The sequence below is a fragment of the Carassius auratus genome, unplaced genomic scaffold (genome assembly GCF_003368295.1).
Source record: "Carassius auratus strain Wakin unplaced genomic scaffold, ASM336829v1 scaf_tig00215565, whole genome shotgun sequence".
NCBI classification, from domain to species: Eukaryota; Metazoa; Chordata; class Actinopteri; order Cypriniformes; family Cyprinidae; genus Carassius; species Carassius auratus.
This window is the reverse complement of record NW_020528142.1, coordinates 868,617-885,239: the sequence shown is the minus strand read 5'-3', so window position 1 is coordinate 885,239 and position 16,623 is coordinate 868,617. Positions and strand designations below refer to the sequence as shown.

Sequence of the window (16,623 nt, the reverse complement as noted above, 5' to 3'; positions counted from 1 at the left end):
TTTTTTTTTTTTTTGGCACCTGGCAGAAAAAAAGGAACTAACAAAATATGAAGGAATACACACATTTGCATCATGTAGCATAATACAACTTTACGATTAATTTGTAAACTAATGCACTATTCTTGTCTCCATTTTCCAGAAGTAATAATATGTGTGCTTCTACAATGGATCATATATTTGTTTTAGAACAGTCTTTGTTCCTGGCCTCAGCCTAGATGCGCACTGCCTGTTTCTTACTTTGTCTCACTCTGACAAAATGAACGCGTCAGTAAAAAAAACCTGTTTTATCCTTTAGGGCGGTGATCCCAGGGGTTTAGAAAGATTTCCATTTCTTTTGTAATTCTCTAAGTCTTTGTTAATCTGCAAGTCTTTGCTTCACTGAAAATCTTGACTTCTCATTAAGATTTGTACAAATGATTGCATATCCACTTGTGGGTGATATTTCTTGCTTCTATGGTATTTAGAGGTGCTAATGTTGTCCCATCTAAATTTTAATTACAAATAAATCTGCCATGTGGTCTTAAGGAAGGTTTCTGCATGATTGCCCGCTGAAGAGTCAAACAAGCCATTTCATTAAAGGCAGAGGAAGCTTGGTGAGTTTTATAATTGTTATTATTTCACTTATATGAGGGGTGTGCAATCCTACTCCTGGAGAGCCAACATCATGCAGAGTTAAGCTCCAACTAGCTCCAAGACACTTGTCTGGAAGTTTTTTAATTAGCTGGTTCAGGTGTGTTGAATTAAGTTTGGAGCTAAACTCTGCAGGATGTTGGCCCTCCATGAATAAGTTTGGACACCCATAACAGTACATTATTTACTGTTTGTAGTTTAAAAATGAATTATTGTAATGGTGACCAATAAATGAATGATAATGCTTAATTATATCCAGTATAATGAGTTAAAAAGAATGCATTTCTGATACAATGCAGTACCTAAGGCCGGGCATACACTGTGCGATTTTCATCCGATTTTGAGCGAATTCTGACTCATGCGACTCTTTTTGGGGTCGGGCCGATTTTCAGCATTTTCGTGCGTCGTTTGTCGTGCAGTGTTCTTGCAGTGTACAAAGGGAAACGAGAGGCGATTAACCTCTCCCGACCGGCAATCGGTTGGTCAGATGGATTTCTGACATTTCACTGCGCATGCGCAAAACCATAAACAAAACCATGGTGACACGGTGTGTAGTGTGGACTGAATTCTGCATGCGATCTACTTGTACAGTGTGAGTTGGTACCTTGCCGAAATCGCACATAAATCGCACAGTGTATGCCCGCCTTAATGCTAATACTGATACTGAACAAAAAAAGTTGGGAAACACTGTTTTATTGTCTACCAACCACTGTTGGTACTACCACTGTTTTATGCTCCCATACTGGCCACACACTTGGCTATAATGTGAGTGATAAGTTGTTTCCTAGAAGGATGAGGGTAAAAATATATTTTTTTAATGATCTTGAATTTTCTGATCTAACACAGATTCCAGTGCTTCTCCTTGCAGACGAAATTGGACAAGCAGATCTGAGATCTGAAAAGGAAAAAAAAAAGTGTCAAACACACAGAAAAAAGTTCCCCAGATGCTTCAGGCACACTGCTGGGCCCAGTCAGAGCTGAATTCCTCTGCTGAAGGGGACTGAAACATACAGCCGGTTTACAGACATCACAGAAAGAAAGAGACAAATGGTAACATCAAAGTGACTGCTGTTCAGACTGAATGTACGATTACTACAGAAATGATGTACAAACTAAAAAGTATCTATGGGCTCCTTTATCTGTCCATGAGAGTGTCACTGCATGAGGAGAGACATTTAATTTGGTTAACCTTAACAAATACAATTATTAAGACAAAAGCTATACTCTCATAAAAAAAGGAGCAGAAGCTGTGACTGGGGAAGAACCCGTCACTGAAGCAGAACCCTTTTCAAAAGTACACCTCTGTACATTATTGCATAATAGGTTAAATTAGTCCCAAAAGTATACATATTAGTACCTAAATGGTAAATATTAGTACATTTTTAAAGGGTTACTTCGCCCAAAATGGACAATTATGTCAATAATTAACCTAATGTCGTTCCAAATCTTTAAGACCTTCGTTTATCTTCAGAACACAAATTAAGATATTTTTTTATAAAATCATGGGTGCGCTTTCGCTGAACGTAATCCTTGTTGTTTATGTTCAGTTGACAGCGTGCACATGATGAACGTAAACAATACTGATTTCGTTGATTACGCTCTGGGTTACTCTCCAAAATGGCGGAAGACGGTAAGAAGAATTCTGTTATTATTGTTTTCTTTGCACACACAAAGTATTCTCATAGCTTCATAAAATTACGGCTGAACCACTGATGTCGCGTGGACTATTTTATCAGTGTCCTTCCTATGTTTCTGGATCCTGGGAACATTGCTGTTACATTGCTGTCTATTGAGGGTCAGAGAGCTCTCATATTATCAAAAATATCTTCATTTGTGTTATGAAGAAGAACAAAGGTCTAATTGGTTTGGAACGAGATGATAATGAGCAATTAATGACAGAATTTTCATTTTGGGGCAAACTAACCCTTTAATGGTACTGACAGTTTTTATAGTTAATTTTAGGGCTCTAACACTAGCTTACGCTATACTTTTTTCTGTTCTATCAGTTTCCTTTTTATTTATTATTATTATAATATATATATATATATATATATATATATATATATTAATCCTTGCTACGTGTGCTGCATTAAGCTAACTGAGACTTGATTTTTATTGCTTCCATTGTCCTCATTTGTAATTCAAATTGGATAAGAGCGTCTGTTAAATTAAATGTAAATGTAAATATACCTTTCATCCTTAGAAAAGATATTATAAAAATAAAAGTTGTCAAAAGTCTAAAATCTATGTTGTGCACTGAAAACATGAAGGAAAAGCTGTTCAATAAAATTACAGAGAAAAGGGACTTTAATATTTTGTATATTATAAGAAATATCTCAAGCCTATATGAACCAATTTATATGAGTCCATTTTAAACCAGCAAAGCTCACTTGCCAGATTTTCGGGAACAGTTTGTAGTGCTGTTTAATTGATGGAAAGTTTAAGTAATAATAAATATAAAACATAAAATTGATATAAAAGATATAAAAATGATTTTAAAATGTTAAATCTAAACTGACATTAAGCCTTAAACTATATTAAGCCTTTTATACACGTGTAGTAAGTGACGTCACTGCAGCCTCATCTAAAAGAACTGAGAACTGAACCAAACCTCACATCAAATCACCCACTCGTTTTATTCATTCAACGACTATGCTGTACTTCCCAAAAACACTTTGAAGCCTTTCAACCATGTCAGTCCTGTACAGCATTAAAAATAGGTTTTAAGAAGTAACAACTGTTGAAACACCCCATTTGCAGTAGTTGCCTAATTCAAAGAATAGTTGAACTGTTGACCTCCCCAAGGACTTGACAGTCTTCTTGCTTCTGTCATCAAGACCTCTGACTTTCCCTGCCCCCCAGGTGAAAGCTCCTCTAAAGTTGTGAAAGTGTTGAAAGGTGGTTCTGCTATATCTGAAGCTAAGGGATGAGCAGATCTGGCAGGTGGATAGGCTATTAGAGTAGAAAAGATAAGAGAGGCAGATGTGAGTAATCTGTTCCACCTGTGCTAACTTTCCTACCTGGGAAGTACACATGACCACACACTCACACATGAAAGGACGTCCCTGGGGAATCCCTTAGTTATCACCAAAGGGCAGAAATAAATAAGCATTGTTTGGAAAAGCTGGAGGTGCTTTATCATGGGTGGTTTGTTCTCAGGCATTCATCACTAACCATACAGACACTCACACAGACTGAAATATAATGCTTATTTAAACCAGAGTGTCTCGAGAGACTTGCAACATAGCAGCTAATAATGTAAAATAGGCATTCCTAAAGCAGTCAACATCCCTGTTAAACATGATGGAGTTTCTGTAAAGCCACATGATGAAACCAAACATCAGTCCAAATGAATGAGGTCAAGACTGCAGCAGAGCCATTAAGACTACAAATCAGTAGTCCCAGCACCTCATGTGTACTCCCTAAACACCCACATTTCCCAAGTGACCCCTTCAGAAAGATAGTCTTACTTGACAATAACTCTCTCTACATGCGCAACCCTCACGATTTACATTTAGAATCACAATTCCTCATGAATTACAGGACAGCTTTGCCAAACAGTTGAGAGATGGCCATGAAGGAAAAGTCCAAGGGAGAGTAATAAGATCAGTATATTAGCCGAGTGCTGACTGATGCCCAGTGAATTATTAAGTCACCCATCCCATACTTTCATATAACATACAGCCACATGTGCAATTACGGAACAATTATTCAATTCCATGGCATAAGAACAAGACAAATATCAACCAAGTGTACTGAAAATAAACCACAAGAAATTCAGCAGCTTTTTTATGTTGCTGTCGCACTTACAATTGACTTTCCCTACTCTCAGTGAATTCCAGCTAAATGAATCTTAATAACCATTGAATTTCTCTGTGACCCAAAGGTTAAAAGGTTTAAGAGAGAGAGCAGTGAAAACAAAGTTTAACAAAGTCTATTTTTAGGCAATCATGATTAGTGTATAGCCCATGTCGCACATTACCAGTGGGAATAATTTCAAGATCTTGTCAAGATGTCCATGTTGCTGCATGTAGCATATGGTATCATTTATACACTGCACATAGTAAAGTTCCAAAGAGTCCACTGCTGCTGTATATGAAAAGATAGAATGTTGTGTCAAAGTAATCATGTTTAATGGCTGGGCAAGCCAAAAGCAGTACAGAGACAGTACAGTACAGTAAGAACTAACAGACATATCCTCTTGTGTGCAGACAGATCACTTTGAAGCTCCCGAGAGATATTAAAAAGAATTGCACCAATTGAGTATATGGATCTTGATATACATGATCAAATTAAAATGTTTAAAGTCATAGCTCTTTTTCTTTCTTTCTTACTTTCTTTCGTTCAAACAGAGAGAAACTACTTCTGAAGTTGCTGACCCAATGACACCTGCTTCCACCGTTTATAGCAATATAATTGTGCTTTCAAATAATTTTCCTTTTATACCAGTGATGTGTGAATGCTTAATTACAAAAACAAATTATCCCTTTTGCTTCAGATGTGAATCATTTCCTATTTTTCTGTTCCAATATGATACCCGGATGCTAAATAGATGGAAGTGGTGAATATTCTAGAGGTACACTGTGTTTTCAACAACCCTGTTGAATTAGAACACCAATGTAAAAAGAGGGCAGTCATATATAATGATGAGTAAGGTCAAAGGTAAGCACCATGTGACATCATACTCTAAATTATTTAAGGCTTTTAAAATCTGTCCAAGCGTTAGAGTTTGAAATAGCTTTCTGAATTATAGACAAATTTCATTCACGTGTTTCTGCAAAGGTTTCTCAATAAAATGAATCGGGAATCTTGGCTAAGTTCTACAACAATATAGTCACAACCAGTGCCAGTGATGTTGACTGCTGATATGTTGCCTCAATGCTTCAAGAAGTAGCCTAATACTAAGTTTTAAAATAATTATAGTAGCATGTATTATGAGTTTCCTTCATGCTTAAAGGGCAACAAATCATTACCAATAAATGATGATTTAAACCAATTTTTTCTACTTTTAAGATGACGTGGAAATGAGCTTGCCGGTGCTTACCATGGCATCCCCTTCATCTTGGTCATAATCATAATCATAGTAGTCGTGACTCGTCTCCAAAGCAAGGGTTGCATAAATCAATGCGAGACAGAAGACAGAAATTCCAAATAAGTGCATTTTAGAAGAAAAAAAATCTCTGAAGTCTGAGCAGAGTCTGTTGGAAGTTCCTCTTTTTTCAGCTTTCAGCAGCAGGTTTCTAGAAATCTCGGTCCTTACACTAAAATAACACTCATGTATACATCCAACATTTTAAGAAGGCACTTCGATACTGGTCCATGGAACGCACTCTGAATTCGTCCCTTCACAAACGGATGTGAACATCCACTCCGTGCGGAGAGCGTGTGGAAGTGCGCGGAGCGCCCACTGGCATGTTTTATGCAATTTCACGCTGTTACTTTGGATCCTTCTCCCTCCCCCTCTCCGTTTACCCCAGCCTGCCTCTCCGTTCGCCGTAAGACATTCCGAGACATAAGAGAGAAATATGAGTCGTGGCACGCGCGCTTTCTCAGGTGTCAACTACAGCACGTCAAACGCATCGTGTAAACGCACAAGCGCACTGAATGAACCTCTACATTTGCCGCTTTTTTCTTTCTTTCTTTCTTTTCTTTTTTTTTTTTTTTTGTTAAAGGCGAAATGTCAGATAAAGGAATAGTTTATCTCACAATGAAAACTAAGACATGTTTTTTTTACTCTGTTTTTTCCCCCCTTTTTTCCTCATGCAGTGGAACGGGGACAGGGGCATTGAGGCTTCAAAAACTGACGCAAGAGCGACATTAAAGTAATCAATGTGACTAATTGTTAAACAACTGTATTTATTGAACAACTGTTAACCTATTTTAAAAATTATACAAATTTTGTAGCCTACAACTTGTTGACAACTAAGTTGTTTGCTGCAAAATCTTGTTGAAAATATAACTATAAATAAATACAATAAATGAAATAACAAATAAATAAAAATAAAAACAATAAATAAAGCAGATTAATTTATGGACAGTTATTTGTGCCTTTCTGATTGGGATTGGGTTAACTGGGATGACTGTCAAAAAGTGAAATGGTTTACCTGAATTCACCCGATGCGGAATGAGCTGCTAGGGGAGGTTTTAATTCTGTAGTAGGTATCTTCTCCAAAGGGGGGTTAGTCCTCAAGTTCAGTGAGTGCTCTTCTAATGCATTGGAATGCAAGACCCACTTGAGTCATTGTGTTCCATTCACCGCTGTCAAATGGTTGCATTTAATTTTGTGATCTTCTCAAATACTACTTGAAGTAGCAGGCTAAACATGCACTGTCAAACGCATTCAGTGTTAACACTAAAGGTCTAGTTTGAATAGGCTCAGGGCTAAGGGTTTGTGAATGATAACCTAATTAGCCATGACACTACTGAATAATTCACTGTGAAAATACCTGACAATGCACATTTGGTTTTCCAGGGAAATAGAGAAAATATTGCTGTTGTTTATATTCAATTAAAAACTCTATAAAAATAAATGATTATACCTAATTGATGGCCAAGCAATTGCACATGCAAATGGCATAGTAATTCCAAATCACTGTAAATGATTAACAAAAGTCCTTTCCTTCATATACTTGGCAGTGGCCAGTTCTTTTGCCTACTTAATATACTTATCTTTGCTCATGAAAGGTCTTATTCTGCTTCCCTTAATGCTTTGATTGGTCTAATACTAAAAGGTCAAAGTTCAGACTGGTTTTATAAGGATTAACAGGGCTTGCAGGTTTGCAATGACGTTACTAAACACATTACTTCACTGGAGAAGTTATAACATCATCAGCCAGGCATCTGGAGCTGCTTTAAAAGTTCAACTACAACTGATATCATCTTTTTTAGAAGGCATTTGATTTCCTCAGTAGGACTTTTGACATCCTTAGGTTTAGTCCCAAAGAGATTCAGAAGCTGACTGTGACTTTCATGCTTGTTTTCTTCATGGCCGTTTACATCCTTTTACATTCTTCCCTCTTTCGGCCCACACATACCAAGTAATCTGGAATCGGTGTCCTTATATAAACTCTCTGTGCTTTGTCCTCCAGAACTATTTTCAAATGAAAGCAGCTTTATGTAGGATTTGTTTAATGCCTTTATTATAAGAAATAACTGGCCTTTACCAGTTTAAAACTGATGTGAGGATTTTTTCTGACATTATTTGTTTCTTGTTTTCTGAGCGTTTTTTGCAACACATTACATATACATTACATTAAAAAAGATGCAATTATTCCTGTAGTGTATGGTTTCCTTGAGGAATTATCTTAGTATAAGAACTAAAGCCAATATATTTTTAGTCACTTCTTTCAAAAAAGTAAAAATAATAATAATAATCAAGAACTAAATAATTAAATTACATATATACAGCAAGACTCACCTATCACTTAAAAAGATAAATTAAAAACATGTCTGTGTTAAAACAGTACTTTCTGCCATCAAGGGAAGATGAAGAATATGAAGTCCAGTTTAGGCCTTTCTTTGTTTTTAATTTTTTTAATTAACCTCTAACACTAGCTTGCTCTATTCTTTTTTTCTATCCTGTGTGTTTTCTTTTTATTTATTATATTATTTAAAAAGCTTTGGTATGTGTGCTGCTTTAAGATAACTGAGACTTGTTAAAGCACTTGTATATCATTGCTCTTTTGTTGATTTTGATTGCTTCCATTGTCCTCATTTGTAAGTCGCTTCGGATAAAAAGGCTGACTAAATTACTAAATGTAAATGTAATTTCTAGCTGCTGCTAGAATGACAGCTTGGTTAATTTAATGGCACTGAAATAATTATATATCTCTACCCTCCATAATTATTACAGTTGCTATCAATGAGACCAGTTTAAACTATGATCTATGATCATCTCTACATGATTGGTTTATATCCAAATCAGATTATTTTTTCTAAACACTCTATTACCACTCAAAGTCAATACTTGATGGTGATTGGCTAAGGAGGCAAACGTATATGGATGTATGTAATTAGAGTTCATCTATAGATTGAAAACATGTTCACGAGAAGAGCTGCAGTGGTTCTGACTTCAGTAATACTTTATGCTGTTACAATGCGGAAATTACAAACATGGCATACTGGGATGTGAAATCAATACATTTTATTAACTTGAAATGGTTCTTCTCCCATTTTCATCCTGAAAATCTTGGGTATGCTCTGCCTCCTTTGCTTCCCCTGATGTGCCGCCACTGGTGATTTGTAATATAGCTTGTGTTTAAAAGTTCTGTATTACACCTGGCCCAGCAAACACAGGTCCACTGACTTCAGTGTATGCTAAGCACTTGAGTCAGTCTGTGGCCCTGAAAAGGAAGGCACCACCATAGGAATTTATGAGGGTCCTCATGCCACAGTGACCCAGCACTGTCTAACACTCTTGCTTGTCTGCTCATGTGTGCACAGCTTGTTCCCCCACACTGGGAATTGCTCTCGCCGGAACTGGGAAACAATGGGTGTGGGAGTCCTGGGACTGGAGCCGCTGCTTTGGGAAGCGCTGGACCCTGTTAATGCTGGAATTTGCGGTGTCCCTTGCGTTTCAAACAACGGCTGTGCTGAGAAGGGTAGATCGATGAGGATAAGATGGCAAGGTCACGGGGGGGCAGGCCTAATCTTGCAGTCTCCAGCATTCTTTCGCATCCTCATTGGTTTGTTTGTAATAAATTATAGAGTATTTTGACATTGAAGGCTTACGGTTAGGGACATACATACTTTTGCATTTAGTGTTTAATGTGAACAAAATTAAATTAAAATGATTAGAAATTCCAAATCTTATTTTTTTGAAAATAAATAAAGGAATAATGCAGACGTCTCCACATCAAAAAAATGACACAGTAGGACTGAGGACCAAGAGGAGGTCCGTGTTCCAGAGAATAAGATGGGAAACACGTTGTGACTGAGATAAGGAGTGGTTTTAATGCTTCTTTGTTTCACAGTTGACAGCTGAAACAATTAATTAACCCACAAATAAGGAACATGGCCATGCAAGAGCATGTCTTGTGTGGTCTTGTGTGTTTCCGTATAAATGTGTTTTTGATAAGAACAGTCACAACTAGCTATCAACATTTTTATTCTTCTAATTCATGCCACTGGAAATTATTTATACATAAAAACTCTTACCCATAGCAGAAACCATGTCAATTCTCATATTAGTAAAAACTTAATCTGCTGTATATGTAGAACCAACATGATATTTGAATGAGAATAGGGAGAAAAAAACTGACTTCAATAGTTTTGGATTAATGAAATAACAGAATTTAAAACTAAAACATCAAAATATCTCAGATTTAACAGGTACGGTGATCAACACTCTTTTGAGAGAAATTATGCGAATTTAGCCAATATACCTGCTTCCCTGCTCTCCCTGTGGGGTGTTTTGAATAAGTAAGTCCTACAATCCTGCCTTCAAAATCTTACCTTTAATGTAATCTCATGGTCAAAACACAATCAAAGCCCAGAAAAGTATACTATTCATTTTAGGCAATGTTTTGACTTTATAAAAAGCGTGCAAATCATTGGTTAGACAGTCACAGGCTCTAGAGGCATTTGACCCTCGGCTCATTGACATATTTGCAGAGCAAATTACCTTCACTGAAAAGGTTTTCAAAGTAAGGACCAGTGAAGTGACCTCTTAAAAGCGATCTTTTACACATGTAAAAACATTCCTGCTAACACACATAATGACACACACACACACAACAACAAACACACACACTTTGGCATTCGAGAGATGCTAAAGAGTGAGAAAATGGGGCCAAGACAGAGATAGAAAGAGAGAGAGAGACCTTCCACCTCTGGTCTGCTTGTATTCGTATGGAAATTAGTCTTCTTGAGAAGTTTACGTTAAACTCTGAATGAGGATTAACATGGCTCCCGCTTCACTAAACAAAGCAATTACTGAGCACACATCTCCCTCAGCCCGACCGGCTGTATAAATACTGCATATCCTCCTACAAACAAATTGCAAAGTCACAAACAAATTGTATTTAGAGTAAATTAATGTAGCACTAAATGTACTAAAAAGGTTTTTCTCACATTCTTCGTGACATGAGATGTGTTTATGTGTAGGCTAGCATAATTCAAGGCCACTAATGAGACCAATGTCTCCCACCTTTGTTTACTTCTTGGTATGAATGACATGGGTGCAAGCAGATGTCTGACAAAGACTGGTATACTTTCATCTCACAAATGTGAAAAACTTGAAAGTGTAGTATCTCAGGTTTACCTAAATGTTTACAGTATATACTAACACCCACAAAGATCAGCCTGTGTGTGAAGAAATGATGCCTTAGACATTCACAAAAGATCATCATTGTCCAAACTGGCCCTTTAAGCTTCTCTGATCCTATACAGTGGGCCATTTCTCTTTTTTTTATTTCTTTTCAAAAGTAATTCTTACAAGTGCAGTTTAATAATTGGATCTTCTCAGTCAACATAAGAAGTATTTAGATGACTGTGGATGAAATGTCTATTGGCATTAAGGACAACAGTCTCTGATGTGACTTTTTTTTTTTTTTTTTTTTCAAGAATGTATTCTTCTTTTGAACATGACTCAGGGGAAGCAGGTTTCACTTGGCTAAGACTGATAAAACTCTAGGGCAAAATAGCTGTATGCATGTCATTTGATAACATTCTTAATCAGAAGGAAGACTTGAAGAAGGTCAAATAGAGAATAAAAGTGAAAAGAGTCTCTTGGGCATCTGGTGTTTGACCTTTACAAAATGAGCTCAGTTCTTTTATGTGTTTCTTGACAGATGACACTCCAGATCAACAGTTGTCTCCATTAATGACTTTATATGGAACTAACTCCGTTTCAGAAGTTCAGAAACAATGTTAGACTATGTTTGAGAAGATAACAGACGTCAGTGATAGAGTGGTTCCTTTTTACAAAGAATTGTTTTTCTTCACTTCACATAAAAGTTGTGTAACCGCAGTGTAGAAATATGAGGGGAATATTTTATGAAATCAAATACAGTGCTGCCAAAGAAAATTATTTTGAAGCAGCAAAAAAAGTGTAGAGGACAGAAATGCAAGTAAAACTGATGACAGACTAGATGATTTTGGCACCAAATTTCCTCTAAGCAAAGTCTTTTGGGACCCAATCCCAGCTGTATCAGCATGGCATCTCTTCTTACTATACGACTGACATATCACTGTGGGGTCATGATGCACATCAAAATTAAACCAGAGTTGGTTTAAAAGTCACCCATACAGCTAATGTAACCTCCAACCAATGTGTTTCAAAGCTTCATGAGCTAAATAAGTGGTATATTCCCAGATAGATATGGGTATATAGGATGGTTTATGGGATTTTTTGTCTATTTCGTGGGAGTGGTAGCAACTCATTTGCAGCATTGAGGTTTCATTGACTAGTTATTATCATATGGGAACTGGCTATAGAGCACCTGCCAATCAAACAACAAAACCAACTGTTACTCTTCAAAAGGCAGAGGTCAGATCACTTGTGAATTAGGAAAATGACCCCTCCATACTAGCTGACGAGAGAGAGAGAGAGGGAGAGAGGTGGTATGTTTCCCATGAACGTTTGCCAGGTTCTGTCAGACTAATCCGCTGGGAGAAACAAACCCAGTGTGTTTCAGGGCTTTGGATAAGTAATGAGGAATTCTTGCCTCAGTCTCTAATAGGAGAAAATGGGCTTTCTTCTTGTCCTCAGGACTGCACAAACTGATGTCTCAACCTGCTTAGTTATCCAAGAAGCAAGCTTTTTAGACATCGAAGAGCTTGTTTATTTCACATTAAGACAGATAAGTCTTTGTCAAATAACAAGCCTTAGATTGGCTCATGTAAATTCAGGCATGTAAATCTACGTTAGCCACAAAAAAGATTAAATTGTCCAACTAGAAGCTTGAGGTGTAGTCAGCCTTGATATTTCTTCTTGCTACACATAAATCTGCTGCTAGTGTCCAATAAAGTGCGCACACTTCATCAAACTGTGACTTTAGTGTATTCTGAGAGCAGAGCAGAATGATAACTCAACTATTAAATCAGTCATGTTCATATCTGTGTGTCTCATGACTGTTTATGAAATTTGATGCTGTTATTCTAATACAGTGATGCCCTGATGTTAGTACTTGCTCTGATGAAACCTCTAGCTCGCAGGAATTGAATCCATCATTTGACCCCTTAATGCAATCTAAAGGATTCTGATCTCTGAAATGCATACAAAGACATATGAAAGTCAAACAAAATGACTATCCGTCAAAACAGTAATGGCGCTCTTCATTACTGTGATAGCTCTCAATGATAACATGACCTCTTTACCTTGGTTTGGTAAACTACAGAAATACAGTACCTCGTTGGACTTTTAAGAAGATATAAAGCATCAAAATACAATTTTTAAATTAAAGTACACATTCATTGTGTTTAACGTCTATCATTTTCTATTTTAGACTGAGCAGTATCTGTGTGTGATGCATGAAATAGGATTAGCTATCTAGGTTTAGTGTTGGATCTGAATCTGTTGCGTAAGGAGACAGAGAGGTACAGAGCCACTATTAGTATTCCAAACCAATGAAATCATTCAGGCTGTCTGTTTTTATTTACTCTGCAGCATACCATATGTAGAGGTCCTCTGCTGTTTCATGGCTGTCTATTTAACTTTAGCAGGATTAATGTTATTCTAAAAAAAAGTCTGCATGAGTGGCAAAGTAGGTGTACTTGAAACATATGGCTATATTAGAATCATGCTGTGTTCAAGTCCTCCTATGAGGATCTTACTTATGCGTTTGGAAATCACAATTACAACGTAATTCCAGTGATTTTGGAATGGAATGACTGGAAAAATTATACATTTTCTCTCTCTTTTTCACATCCTGACAAAGACAGCATTTTGTGTTATAATGCAATGTAAAGAAGTGCAAAGGATGTACATTAGATGGATATTTTAAGACTATAGAGGATGATGGGAATTGTAGATTGCTCACGCAGCTTCAACAAAATGTGTACAAACTCAAAATTCATAAATTAAATGTGTTATGATCAATGCACAGATAAATGTAATATGACATGGTTATTGCCATATTTGCACATATTATAGCATTCCTCTGTAAATATCCTAACCCTTCACAATGATCACATATTTAGTGTGACACTGATCTTAGACATCTAACTTTAAACAGAGGTCTTGCAGGAGTGGTGTATGTTTTTAACACAAACGTCCCCTAAAGAGACACTGTTTGCTAACTCTGCTCTAATGTTTTGAGAGAGATGAGTGATTTATCATCCACTCCTGATGACAGCAAGGAGGTACACTTGTGTAAAGGTTTTCAGATTTTAATTCTCATAAATTGGCTGTGATGCACTGTCAGCATGCTGCACAGAAAAGCTGTCAAGGCCTGGATTTTACAGGATGCCACAGAACGGAAACTTCAAGCCCCAGGTAAACCCAGGGTTAATGCACACATAGGCTTCTCATTCTGTTCCACAAGTCTTCATCTCAATCATCAGTGCATACTTTCATCAAGTTTCAGTTCTTCAATAAATACACAGAATTTATGTGCAATATAAAACTCCTTAGTTTGGCATTTGTAGACACATTTTGCAGTTTTAGCCATGGGTAAATATTGATTGACTGTAAAACATTTAGAAGGATATTCTGCCATGATAGAAAATACTGACAATATGTCTATCTATGTAATATTATTGAAAATTATTCCATGTATATTTTTCTCAATACATTTTTATTTGCAAATTTCATTGTACACAAATTACTGAAAATATTAATATGTCAATATGAAATCAAATATTTAAAAATATGTAACACCACATCAGGAAGTAATTTTTAAGGGTCAGGGGCTATTATATAAATATCTTAATTCTTAAAATTAAATAGTGGTATGGTATTAGCATGGTATTATTCTGAATTTGGAATTTTCTGCAGAAATGCAACTTATGGTAACAACTGTTGCAGTGTTCATGTTTTTAAGTATTTATTTTTATAATAAATGTAAAAAAAGATTTCTCTGCAGAAGATAAAGCAGTGACTTACAAGCATTGAGCTAATAGGTTTGCTCCTGGGAATATGCTTTAGTTCTTGGAGAACACTCGGCAGTAAAGACAACATGGATCCTGGATCATTTTACATACAGTAGGTATACTTTTGGCATAAGATTCAGTTGTGCTTTTGATCCAACAAAGGCTGAATATTTCTTTTGATTTGTGTACTGTGGTGCTGCTATATTTGAGTTTTATATTAACTCATGTAGAGAGAATATATTACGCTAGTGAGCAGGGGGTTGAAACAAGGGGGAGGTTTGAGATTTAATGTTCCTGTAGTCACACACCATTTAAAACACATTGAGACACAAATACAAATCCAGCTTTTTCATATATATATGTCTGCTTAAGGCTCTTGACCCTTCAGATACCAGGTTTGTCTGGAATCCTGTGGTGGTTTTGCTCTGTGATTTTAATAAGTATTTGCGGATGGAATGGATTATTTTCACAGAAGTCTGTGAAATGCTGCTTTTGAAAGGAGATGAAACACGGTTTTGAGGTATCACTTGGTTAATATTAAAGGCGAGCTCAGTTGTATTCAGCTGCAATTTTGTGGCCAATTTTGCATAATGTGAATCTGGTGCTAAAAGAACACACTCAGCATGTGCAAATAAATGCTGTCATAAACAGATACAAAATCTTTTTTCAGTGCACTGAATCTTTTTTTTTTTTTTTTTTTTGCTAGAATTGCCAGGGTGCACTGTAATCCTTAGCATCATTTGCTCAATATATTGACAGTTTTCTGTGTTGAAAAAAAAAATACATAAAATATTTAATTTGTCATTTTTCTAATGTGCATCAAAACAATTTTAATACAGGGTATGGGTCATTAACGGATCTGACCATAAATTTAGGTGGGGCAGATTCTGGGTTGTAGTGCTAATATATGAAAAACATTTTGTAAACTTTATTCTCTAATCTCTGAACCCATGAGGACAAAATTTTGGCAGAGATGTCCTTGCTTGTTCTATGTTGATTGACATACTCCATACAGTATAAAGGCTCTTCATGTGAGCACATTTAAACTAAAGGATTAACGACTAGTCAACTTTATTTTATCCACTACTCCAATAAAAAAATAAAAAAAATAAATACAGAAAGGACTGATCGTGTTGGTGGAGCGAGGTTGGAGGTTCACGTAAGGTAACATGAAAATAAGCCCCAATGGATCTCAATTAGAATGCACTGCAGTTCCCCTTTTCACCACAGATTTACTTTACAAAAGTGTGAGGCGCTATTGAGCTCGGGAGGTTTCAGGCACCTTCTGCCCTGTTTAGTTTCCTGAAAGCCATGCGCGGGATTTTAATATATATTGCTTATTTTACGACTTACAATAGTCTAGAAAATCAGAAAACTATTTGTTGCAGAATGCTGAACACATTTACAATTTATTATTGATTCAGTTTATGTAGAGGTCATTGTTTGTGTTTAATATTTTGAATATATACCTGCCCATATAGGCGAGCCACGCTTGATATGGATATTCTGTGATTTTGTACTGGGGTACAAATACTTACTCTGTGAATTAGCTATTGCGAGTGAACCCAAATTAAGTTAACAAGACAACGTTTACTGCGTCTTCTTGTCGACGCAACACGCACCACACCGAGGTTTGAGCGAAATATGGCGCCTTGATCTTACATGTAAACAAACAGAGTTCTTTTTTTTTTTTTTTTGCCTGCGAACGCGTGGTTTATTTATTTACGTTTTTCATAAGAAATAATGGAACATCTTAAGGAGAATATGGCACAAGACTCGTGGAATTATTATTATTATTTTTTTTTTGTGCCTTTTTTGGAATCATGCTTTCTCCTCTCATGTCCCACTGATGGGTTTAAACGTCATACCCGGTTGGAGCTAGATCAGGGTGAGTAATTGAAATTATTCTAATTTTGTATGAAACATTACACATTGCTCCTGCAAAGCAGTTATTCACTGAAT

The 16,623-nt window shown here is 36.4% G+C and overlaps 1 protein-coding gene across 1 annotated transcript in view; it reads right to left on the bottom strand.

Annotated features, from left to right (window-relative positions):
* Window positions 1–6,211, bottom strand: part of LOC113094989 (vascular endothelial growth factor C-like) — a 34,931-nt gene extending 28,720 nt beyond the window's left edge. Inside the window, exon 1 of the mRNA XM_026260575.1 lies at window positions 5,675–6,211. Within this exon, the coding sequence (XP_026116360.1) occupies window positions 5,675–5,791 (117 nt within the window). The 5' untranslated portion in view covers window positions 5,792–6,211. The remainder of the gene's footprint in view (window positions 1–5,674) is intronic.
* Window positions 6,212–16,623: the final 10,412 nt, after the last annotated feature.